The following is a 12,401-nucleotide window of genomic DNA, read 5'->3' on the forward strand; positions in this document are numbered from 1 at the left end:
TGGGGCCCCAACGACTCTATGTGGGGCCCCTTGTGCGTGGATCCCTTATTTAAAATAAAATAAAAAAATAAAAAAATAAAAAACAAAAAACAAAATATAATTATTTACATAAAATAGTTGTTTCTAAAAACAACTATGTAAAATGACAAAAATACCCCTATCGGGTATTTCACATATATATACTTATAAGTGCATATATATATATATATATTTATATATATATGTGAGAACATATATATTTTAATATCCCCCCTCAAACTTTACGTGGGGATAACGAATAGTTTGAAGATACAAAAATGAGAGTTCCAGGTCTTTAAAGAATCTTCAATGGAAGCCATCATCTTTAGAGTACATGAAAGAACTTTGCAAATATCAGCTTTTAACTGCCTTTAATGATCATCCTCAAGCTTCTTCCATGATGTATCATAGATACTTCTTTCGTCTCATCTTGGTGATCCTGTAGAATAAGCCAAAAGAACTTCAAGTAAAAAATATCTTTGTATCTTAATCAAATAAAAGATAAATAAGATTGACCATATGATTTCATCAAAACAACTATTTAAAAGATATTTCATGCATTTTAATTGAGTATTATGCAAAAATAACTTAAACTTAAATATTCTATTGATAAAACACACTATGTTCTCGAAGAAGGATATGTGCACAAAGGCCATACTAAGAATACTTAAATAAATGTATCTAAAAGGTACAAGAGAGGACACCCACAAATGCACAATTTATATATTTAGAACCGATGCCAAAGATATTTCTCACAAAGGGTTTTATCAATATTTGGTAGTAAGAAGTGTGTGCACGGAGAACACTCACAAGTGCACAAAGACACAAAATTATGAAATGTGTATTAAGATTAAAAAGGTTTCATGCATTACAAATATCTTTAAGAACACAATATTCACATAAGAACTAATGGCTCCCAAAAAAGAACATACGAACGAAAGCATATTTGACACACAAATCAATAATAGGGAGACATTTTAACACAAGATGATCTAATGATTTTTTTCACATCTTAGAGAGAAGAAATTCTAAACAAATGTCACATGTGATCTTGCTAAAAATGTCCACCCAAGAGTCAAGAGTAAAAGATATTTGAGTAGAAAACCTTACACATTGAGGAAATTCTTACTCAAATATTTGCAAATACAAAAACTCATTAGGTGGCCGAAAAATCAAAAAACACTTAATATATAGGTTAAATGCCAAAATATTAAATTGGTTTCCAAATATGCATATCAATTATATGATCCACTAGAATATCTTAAAACACAAGTTATGAATGAAAATTTGCAAATTTCAATAATAGTTCATCCACTACAAGCATCTACCTCATTAGTCCTCAAAAACCCATAAATCAAGTGTATAAGCTACTAGATCAAGAACATAAATATAATGCTATTAAAGGCCAAAGACACACACAAAGGTGCGTAAAAATACCTCTTGTCTACATGTAATAATACTTGAAATGAGTGCATCAACAACAAGAACAAGAGAATACACGTCAATATGGACCAAAAGCATCTTTTGTCTACGTAAAAATACACTCAAAATCAAATATGTTCAGCTACTAGAACAAGAGTACCAAGCCAACCATGGGCAAAAACACACACGATGTGACAAAACATTTCTTGTCTACTTAAAATGACACTTGAAATGAGTGAAAGAAGCCAACCATGGGCATACATCTCAGTGACTAGAACAAGAACACAAATGCCAACATTGACTAAAATCACGCACAATTGTGTGAATCAACGTGCCTTGTCTACATATAATGACACTCAAGACAAATGCGTTCAACTACTAGACAAAGAGCATAAGAATATGCCACTAAAGTGCTACCAACACACAAAGGTGTAATAATATGTCTTGTCTACATATGATGACACTTAGATAAGAGGTATAAAAAGGAGAAGACTTTTGAGGCAATAAGACTTGCAATGACAAACATTTAACAAATAAAACATTAATTCCAATATACCTTAAAACATTTGAGGTTTCAAACTTCATACATCCATCACAGGTACACATAATTAAGAGCATCCATAAAAACAATGACAAAAAATAAATGAGTGACACACTCATAATTAGATATCACATAACAAGTCATTTTAGAGTCAAACTACAAGTTGACAATCTAAAATGACATAACACGAGGTGCCCATAACTCACCTCAACAAACATCTCTAATATAACAATAATAAGGCCAAAAAGGATTGATGCATCATATAACAACTTGTGATGGATACATATAAATGCCATAAAAAGGCAATGAACACTTAGGGAAATCATTTTCCAAATAGGTGATTTTACAAAAAGGGCCGATTTGAAAAAATCAAATCAAAGGTCCAATATAATCAATCAAACAATATGCTTTATAATAACGATTTTGCATAAACACGAATTATGCTTAATCATGATCAATTCTTCAAAGAAGTTAAAAAGGTTTATTATGCAACAAACACAACATGAAATATTAAGCAACGTCATGTGCACAAAGACTATAAGCATACAAGCATAAATACTTGATAAACAAATGTGCACAAATGCACTTACACCACACTTGCACAAATATGTAAAATACAAAAAAAATGAGCAAGCATGCACTTTTACGCAATACAAGATGTCGAATGACAATAATCTTGAATGAGCAAATAACAAATTTAGGACAACATAGGCATTCATAAAGATGGTAAGATTATGAAGTTTGAAAATCTTATGAAGACCACTATTGTAACTTAAAAAAGATGCTCACAACCAATCTCAAAAGATCCACAAAGGTTTACAATTATTAATGAATCTTTGAAGGATATTATGCAAGAGAAAGATACTCACAAACAATCTTCTCACAATAATCATGAAATCTTCATAAATAGTATATACTCATAAGAAGATTACAAGGACCAAAAGGCTCCTCAAAGAGAGTTCAAATACAAAAAACACGCAAGATCCCCAAATGAGGGTACACATGAAAAGAAGGAGAGGAAAAACTTCATTAAAGTGGGAGAAATCCCAACAAAGAAGAATAATAGGTTTATTAAAAAACCTTACAACAAAATAAGATTGCACTGTGGCATAAATCTATAAAATCAAATATTTATTGAAAAAAAATTCAAAACTCATAAGTTTATCAAAATCATATGACTTAATAGGTTATAACCAACTTCTAATGCAATAAGTATGCAACAAGCATTAATGAAGATCATAAATTTTACAATGAGACAAACTCTTGAAATCAAATTTGAAGAATCTTTAAGAGTATAAAGATGTAAAGAGAATAACCATATTTCATAAGACCATTTTAAAATTTAATTCAACCGGTATTATAAGACGCATTCTTAATCAAATATTGTTCATATGAAAAGGACACATTAGGTAAGGGAATCAAAACTTAATAAGGAATTTTTCATAGATGATATATGTCAATCATTTTTCCAAAACACACACGATATTATAAGAAGTCACATATAAGACTTTTTAGTGGATAAACACACATCTTCAATACGAAACAACAAATATGATGAGAGTGTAGAAGAGTATGTGATCGATACTATATATCTCGCAAACATTTTAATCTTAACACAACTTTCTTTAAAGACTTATCATTCATATAAAAGATATTCTTACAAACAAAGTTAAATATAAATTCAAAAACTCCAATGGTCATAAATTTTTACCGACCCATTAAAGCACGTTTTGAGCAATCATATATCTAATTGAAAAAGAAAACAAGTTCACCGGTTTTTAGAAATTAACATTTAAATTTTTTCAAAGAAAAACATACGAAAAAGTATAATATACGAAAAAGGTTCAATAGAGTATCAAGTAACCCAAACTCTTATAAAAAAGACATAATGACAAAGAGAATACATATGAAAAATATATATAATTCTTCATAATGCTCGACACTTAAAGAAATAGAATGCATACCAAATAACTTTAAGAAAGAAAAGAGAGAGAGAAATGAAAACTTTACCATTTTTCTTTAAAATTTCTTGAATAACACGCTTCTCGATGCACCAAAGAAAAACTCGATCCCAACCTGGCTCTGATACCATGTTAGAAAGTATGCGGAAATGAATTACAAGAATGCATAATGCATTCATAAGGTCCAATATTGGACAAACACAACCCCATAATGGGGAATAACAAAATGGTCCACTAAGGGACACCATAAGAAGCCTACGAAGAGGCATAAGTTGCACATACTTCATTGAATGAGGGCCTAAAAGGCCATAAAAATACATGGGGTAGAGACCCCTATTTATACAAGAAAGAGGGCTGAAAAAGGGGAGCCATTGGGAGCTCCCCATAAAGACGTTGGGAGCCCCAACGGTCACATTTGTGACCATTGGGGCCCCAACGACTCTATGTGGGGCCCCTTATGCGTGGATCCCTTATTCAAAATAAAAGGAAAAAATAAAAAACTAAAAATAATTATTTACATAAAATAGTTGTTTCTAAAAACAACTATGTAAAATGACAAAAATACTCCTATCAGGTATTTCACATATATATACTTATAAGTGCATATATATATATATATATGTGAGAACATATATATTTTAACACCTACATGAGTGATGTGGTGGTGTCCTCCATCACCAATGACTATTTTACCCATGCCATGATAAGAAACTGCATTAACAAGCTTACCTAAATCACCGGTTACATGGTGTGTAGCCCCGAAATCAAAATACCAAGCATTGGAGTGCTGCCCATTGGATGCCCCTGATGTGCTACTTGTTGCAGCCCATGGAGAAGATGAATTGGCTGGATCTGCCCAAGTACTTGCAAGAGGATTCTGGTTCACACTTAAGTTGTAGAAGCCAACACTCAGAGTGTCAAGATCTTGGGCTTCAACTTGAGGTGAACCGAGGAGTAGCATATCCGGAACCCATGTAGGATGGTACATGTGGTCTGGGAGAAGAAGGAAGACCAATAGTTGCTAAGGCTCTGAAACGTGCAGGGATGGGAACTGTAGGTGGACTGTAGGAAGGCACATATCTCCAGTAGCAATCATAACTAGTATGACCACACTTCCTGCACATTTGACACATTATTTGGTCTTGGACCTGATGGAGTAGGTAGTATACCTAATCCACTCCCATACTGTTTGCCTCTGCCTTTGCCTGATCCTGGTGGTCTAGGTGCAGCATGCCCGGTAAAAAGAATTTCATGCTGAGAAGTTGTTGGTTCCTTGTTGACACTGACAGATATATGAAACATCGTTTCATGTTCTAGAAGTTTGCTGCAGAGTTGATCAAAGTTTGGTCGGGGACTTATGCCAGTATACATTATAACAAACATGTCATACTCAGGCCCTAATCTCCTAATGGTCTTCATGCAAATATCCTCATCATATATTAGAGATCCAAAAACAGCCAATTGATCTGTAATAGATTTGATTTGATTGAGATATTCAATGCCATGAGAGTCCCCACGTTTCAGTTAAGCAAAATTTCCCTTCAAATGATATATTTTGAGGTAGAATGTATGTTGAAACTCCCATCGATACCTGCAAGAAAACTTCCTTCGATAGAGTAGTTGTAATAAAAGCGACTACAGATTGATCATGTTTCTTCCAAGCCAAATACGTTGGATTCTTAGTATCTGGTTGCCCCTCTTTTGCATCTAGGGTTGCAACAAATTCATTAGGCATAGGAAGAGTCCCTTCATGATGCCCCAACAAATCAAGACTGTTGATGAATGGTATAATTTGCTTTTTTCAGGTTATAAAGTTTGAAGAATCCAGCTTGTCAGAAACAAGTTGATTCAGGAATGAGGAATTGATGTTTTAGAATTTTGGGAAGACATGTTGTTAACACATGGTGATTCAACGATCTCAAAGAAAATAAGAGGGAGAGGTCTCAAACACTAATATGATTAAAAACAAATCAGCAAATAAATCTAAACAGGGAATGACATGAGTAAGAGGAAAATAAATAGGGATCGAAATCAGTGATCGTTGTTAAAATATATGTAATCATATATATATATATATATATATATATATATATATATATATATATATATATATATATATATATATATATATATATCATACCCGATAAAAGGTATTTTTGTAATTCTGCCTATTAGGGGCATTTTAGTCTTTTTACAATATTTTATTTTTCATTTTCATTTTATTTTTATTTTTTCTATTTTTCTTAAATATAAAATGCATTTAATGCATTGCATTGGGGGCCCAACCAAAGGAGTCGTTGGACCCCCAACGGTCACAAATGTGACTGTTGGGGGCCCAACGAGTTCCTTTTGGGCCTCCCAAGGTCCTCTTTCTCTCACTCCTTTGTGTATAAATAGAGGGGTTATCCCTCATGTATTTCATGGCCTTTTAGGCCCTCATTCAATGAATCATATGTAACTTATGCCTCTTCGTAGGCTTCTTGTGGTGTTCCTTAGTTGACCTTTTTGTTATTCCCGATTGTGGGGTTGTGTTTGTCTAATGTTGGACCTTATGAATGCATTATGCATTCTTGTAATTCATTTCCGCATACTTTCTAACATGGTATCAGAGCTCAGTTGGGATCGAGTTGTTCTTTGGTGCATTGGGAAGCGTGTTATTCAAGAAATTTTAAAAGAAAAATGTGAAGTATTCATTTATCTCTCTTTTCTTTCTTAAAGTTATTCGGTATGCATTCTATTTCTTTAAGTGTCGTATGAAGAATTTGATATGTTTTTCACGTGTTCTCTTTGTCATTATGTCTTTTTATAAGAATTTGAGTTACTTGATACTCCATTGAATCTTTTTCGTATACATACTTTTTCATATGTTTTTCTTTGAAAATTTTAAATGATAATTTCTAAAAACCGGTGAACTTGTTTTTCGAAAAATTAGATATGTGATTGCTCAAGACTTGCTTTAATGGGCCGGTAAAATTTATGACCATTGGAGTTTTGAATTTATATTTTATACCTAACTTTGTTTGTAAGAATACCTTTTATATGAATGGTAAGTCTTTAAAGAAAGTTATGTTGAGATTAAAATGTTTGTGAGATATGTAGTTTGATCACATACTCTTCTACTCTCTCATCATATTTGTTGTTTCGTATTGAAGGTATGTGTTTATCCACTAAAAGGTCTTATATATGGCTTCTTATAATATCGTGTGTTTTTAAAAAAAATGCTTGACATATATGAAAAATTCCTTATTAAGTTTTGATTCCCTTACCTAATGTGTCATTTTCATATGATCAATATTTGATTAAGAAGGATTTTTATAATGCCGGTTGAATTAAGTTTTAAAATGGTCTTAAGGAATATGGTGATTTTTTTTGCATCCTTATACTCTTAAAGATTCTTCAATTTGATTTAAAGAGTTTGTCTCATTGTAAAATTTATGGTCTTCATTAATGTTTGTTGCGTACTTATTGCATTTGGAGTTGGTAATAACCTATTAAGTCATATGTTTTTTATAAACTTATGAGTTTTGAATTTTTCCTCCTTAATGAATGTTTGATTTTATAGATTTATGCCATAGTACAATCTTATTTTGTTATAAGGTTTTTTAATAAATCTATTATTCTTCTTTGTTGGGATTTCTCCCACTTTAATGAAGTTTTCCCCCTCCTTTGGGAATTTTGTGTATTTTTGAGCTCTCTTTAAGGAGCCTTTCCGTCCTTATAATCTTCTTGTGAGTATATACTCTTTTGTGAAGATTTCAGGGTTGTTGTGAGAAGATTGCTTGTGAGTATCTTTCTCTTGCATAATATCCTTCAAAGATTCATTAATACTTGTAAACCTTTGTGTATCTTTTGAGATTGGTTGTGAGCATCATTTTTAAGTTAGAATAGTGGATTTCATAAGATTTTCAATCTTCGTAATCTTACCATCTTTATGAATGCCTATATTGGCCTAAATTTGTTATTTGCTCACTCAAGATTATTGTCATTCAACATCTTGTATTGCATAAAAGTGCATCTATTATCATTTGGTGTGCATATAATTGCACTTTATATCTATCATAATTAAGGCTTGTTTTGACTCTTTGATTATTCCAAATCTGTTCTTACACATGATGTTGCTTAATATTTCATGTTGTGTTTGTTGCATGATAAGCGTATAAATGACTTCTTTTGAAGAATTGATCATGATTAAGCATAATTCGTGTTTATGCAAAATTGTTGTTATAAGGCATATTGTTATGATTGATTATATTGGACCTTTGATTTGATTTTTTTTTTTAAATCGACCCTCTTTGTAAAATCACCTATTTGGAAAATGATTTCCTCATGTGTTCATTGCCTTTTTATGACATTTATATTTATCCATCACAAGTTGTTATATGATGCATCAATCCTTTTTGGCCTTGTTATTGTTATATTAGAGATGTTTGTTGAGGTGAGTTATGGGTACCTCGTGTTATGTCATTTTAGGTTGTCAACTTGTAGTTTCACTCTAAAATGACTTGTTATGTGATCTCTAATTATGAGTGTGTCACTCATTTGTTTGTGGCCGTTGTTTTTATGGATGCTTTTAATTATGTATACTTGTGATGGATGTCTAAAGTTTGAAACCTTAGTGTTTTAAGGTATATTGAGAAATTGGTGTTCTTTAATTGTATTTCCATTACAAGCTTTCTTGCCTAAGTATTCTCCTTTTATACCTCTTATCTAAGTGTCATCATATGTAGGCAAGATTTTTTATTACACCTTTGTGTGTTGGTAGCCCTTTGTTGGCTTTGTTCTCTTGGTCTATAAGCTGAACATACTTGTCTTGAGTGTCATTATATGTAGACAAGGCGCATTGATTCACACTATTGTGTGTGATTTTAGTTCATGTTGACATTTGTGCCCTTGTTCTAGTCGCTGAGATGTGTGCCCATGGTTGACTTCTTTCACTCATTTCAAGTGTTATTTTATATAGACAAGAGATGTATTGGCACACCTTCATATGTGTTTTAACCCATGGTTGGCTTGGTACTCTTGTTCTAGTAGCTGAACATACTTGATTTTGAGTGTCTCTTTACGTAGACAAGAGATGCTTTTAATCCATGTTGGCGTGTATTCTTTTGTTCTTGTCGTTGATACACTCATTTCAAGTATTATTACATGTAGACAAGAGGTATTTTTACACACCTTTGTGTGTGTCTTTGGCCTTTAATGGCATTATGTTTATATTCTTGTTCTAGTTGCTTATACACTTGATTTATGGGTTTTTGGAGGACTAATGAGGTAGATGCTTGTAGTGGATGAACTATTGTTGAAATTTGTAAAATTTCATTCATATTTTGTTTTTAAGAGATACAAGTGAATCATATCATTGATATGCATATTTGGAAATCAGTTTGACCTATATATTAAGTACTTATAGTTTTTCGGCCACCTAATGAGTTTTTGTACTTGCAAACATTTGAGTGAGATTTCCCTAAATGTGTAAGGCTCTCTACTCAAATAACATTTATTCTTGACTCTTGGGTGGATATTTTTAATGTAATCTTGTTCTTACAAATTCTCATATGACATTTGTTTGGCATAGAATTTCTTCTCTCTAAAGATGTGAGGAGAATCATTAACTCATCTTTTATTGATAAAAAGTCCTCTTAGTGTTGATTTATGTGCTTTTGTAAAGCCCCTCTTGGGATCTCATATATTGAAGTTCATATTTTTCATGCTTTTGTGCATGTGTATATGTGCCTTTGTGCACTTGTGAGTGTTCTCCTTTGTGCCTTTGTGCACTCTTTGTTTTTCTTGTATTGTGGTATTACACAAAATCTCTTTTTATAAAGATTTTCACATGTACTTTTGTGTACTTTTATTCAAGTATTCTTGATGTGTCTTTGTACACGTTTTCTTTTAGGGTGTTGGAACTTGTAGTGCACATCTTTGAAGACATTTTTACATTTATTAGTGTTCTCTACTTAGTGTAGCCCTTGTGCACATATCCTTCTTCAAGAACATATTGTGTTTTATCAATAGAGTATTTAAGTTTAAATCGTTTTTGCATAATACTCAATTGAAATGCATGAAATATCTTATGAATTGTTGTTTTTTATGAAATTATATGTCCTTCTTAATCAATATTATGGTCTATTATTATTTGATATCTTTTATTTGATTAAGATACAAAGATATCTTTTACTTGGAGTTCTTTTGGCTTGTTCTACAAGATCGCCAAGATGAGAGGAAAGGAGTATCTATGATACATTGTGGATGGAGCTTGGGGATGATCATTGAAGACAGTTAAAGGCTGAACTTTGCAAATTTCTTTCATGCACTATAAAGATGACTTCAATTTTTTTAAGACTTGGAACCCTCCTTTTGTATCTTCAAACTTTTCGTTATCCCCACGTAAAGTTTGAGGAGGGGTGTTAAAAAAAAAAAATATATATATATATATATATATATATGTATATATCATCATCATCATACCTGATAAAAGGTATTTTTGTAATTCTGCCCATTATGGGCATTTTAGTCTTTTTATAGTATTTTATTTTTTATTTTCATTTTCTTTATTTTTCTATTTTTATTAAATGTAAAATGCATTTAATGCATTGCATTGGGGGCCCAACCAAAGGAGTCGTTGGACCCCCAACGATCACAAATGTGACCGTTGGGGGCCCAACGAGTTTCTTTTGGGCCTCCCAAGGTCTTCTCTCTCTCTCACTCCTTTGTGTATAAATAGAGGGGTTATCCCTCATGTATTTCATGGCCTTTTAGGCCCTCATTCAATGAAGCATATGTAACTTATGCCTCTTCGTAGGCTTCTTGTGGTGTCCCTTAGTGGACCTTTTGTTATTCCTCATTGTAGGGTTGTGTTTGTTCAATGTTGGACCTTATGAATGCATTATGCATTCTTGTAATTCATTTCTGCATATTTTCTAACATATATATTTTTGGAATAGATCTGATCATAAAGTTTTTTTTTTTAAAGGGATCTTTCCTCTCTTTTTTTTTTGGCCCTTTTTTTTTTCTTTTTTTGAATCAGAGTCCTTTTTTTATAGTTTTGAGTTCGACCCCCTTTTTTTATCACTTTCTTTTCTTTTTGGAACGATGGTGCTGCCTTTCGAGAGTGAAAACCTGCAGTAGAAGATGCAATAGAGTGGCAACCAAGAATGAGAGGACCTCCCACATGATTAGGATTCTCATATTTTTATATTAAGATATTTTAGATATACAAAAATACACTTGAACATATACAACATGTACAAATATATCTTGATATAACTTGAAAGACTAAAATACCCTTATTTAAAGTACACGTCTACTCTTAACACTTCTCATCATTTCTTCTTCTCTTTTCATCCTCTTCCTTCTTCTCTACTCATTCACTTTTGCAGCTGATTCTAGAGGAAAATAGAGGCACAACCAGACACATAACCATCTGAAGAGGATTTTCATGAATAATTTGAAAAGCAGCCAGAAATGACTTTTTTAAATTGTTTTTCCTTTAAGGCAGCCTTGTAGAGATGGCACTTTTGTTAAGACAGAAAGATAAACCTGAAGAAAGAGATTTTATTGAAGTTTTCTAATTGATCATTTAATGCTTAATATTTGCCATGAAACCCATGCCACCTCCAAGTCCAAGATTGAACTCAATTGAACTGCATTGGAGAAAGACCAATTAACTATAATGTGAAAATGGAAACTGTAAGTAAAATCACAATTCAAAGCCAAAGTCAAAGTCAAAACTAAAACTGATGTGGCCTGTGGTTATTGTCAGATATTATCCGATCTTTTTGTACATGACCACATACGCCTAGTTCTGCTGTTATACCGAGAATTACCGTGGTTACATAAAAACTTCTACAGATGATATGTTTTTATGTTTATTTTTGCTTTTCAAGATGTTCAATTGCTCTCTTCTTCTTGTGCAGTTATTAAATCTGTTCCATAAACTTGAGATGCATTTTACATAATCGTGGTAGCATGGACCTTGCAGGTTTCTTGGTATTGGTATATCTTTTTGGGCTTCATTGATGTCCAAGGAAATTATCTTGGTAAGCGTGATAGTTCTTGTTTTCTATCTGGAGTTAATCTAAAAGCATGTTCATAACCCTGAGAATAGATATGGTAAAGTCCTTGAATGTGAAGTGTTTTGATGGCTGTCACTGTTAATGAATAATAAGCACCAATTGTACCAAATTCTTGCACTTTTCTCATTTTCTGAACTAATACTAAAGGCATTCTATGTGTTGGTACAGTTTTGAAGTCATACCAGTACACATCAATCACAAGTGTAACACTGTTGGATTGTTGTACTATACCATGGGTGGTTATACTCACCAGAATCTATATTGGAACGAGATATACGATCCTGCAGTGTCTTGGTGCAGCCATCTGTGTGCTGGGTCTAATTTTAGTGCTTTTTTCAGATGCTGGGGTATCTGGAGGAGGTATTTGACCTTGTCCTGCTTTCACCG

At 32.5% G+C, this 12,401-nt stretch overlaps 1 protein-coding gene across 1 annotated transcript in view; it reads left to right on the forward strand.

Moving 5' to 3' along the window:
* LOC149848553 (uncharacterized) overlaps window positions 1-12,401 on the forward strand; it is a 48,949-nt gene that overhangs the window by 20,085 nt on the left and 16,463 nt on the right. Inside the window, exons 7-8 of the mRNA XM_090004661.1 lie at window positions 11,921-11,978; window positions 12,183-12,374. Coding sequence (XP_089860787.1) covers window positions 11,921-11,978; window positions 12,183-12,374 — 250 coding nt within the window. The remainder of the gene's footprint in view (window positions 1-11,920; window positions 11,979-12,182; window positions 12,375-12,401) is intronic.

This window comes from Nuphar pumila, chromosome 1 (genome assembly GCF_984573655.1).
Source record: "Nuphar pumila chromosome 1, dmNupPumi1.hap1.1, whole genome shotgun sequence".
Classification (NCBI taxonomy): domain Eukaryota; kingdom Viridiplantae; phylum Streptophyta; class Magnoliopsida; order Nymphaeales; family Nymphaeaceae; genus Nuphar; species Nuphar pumila.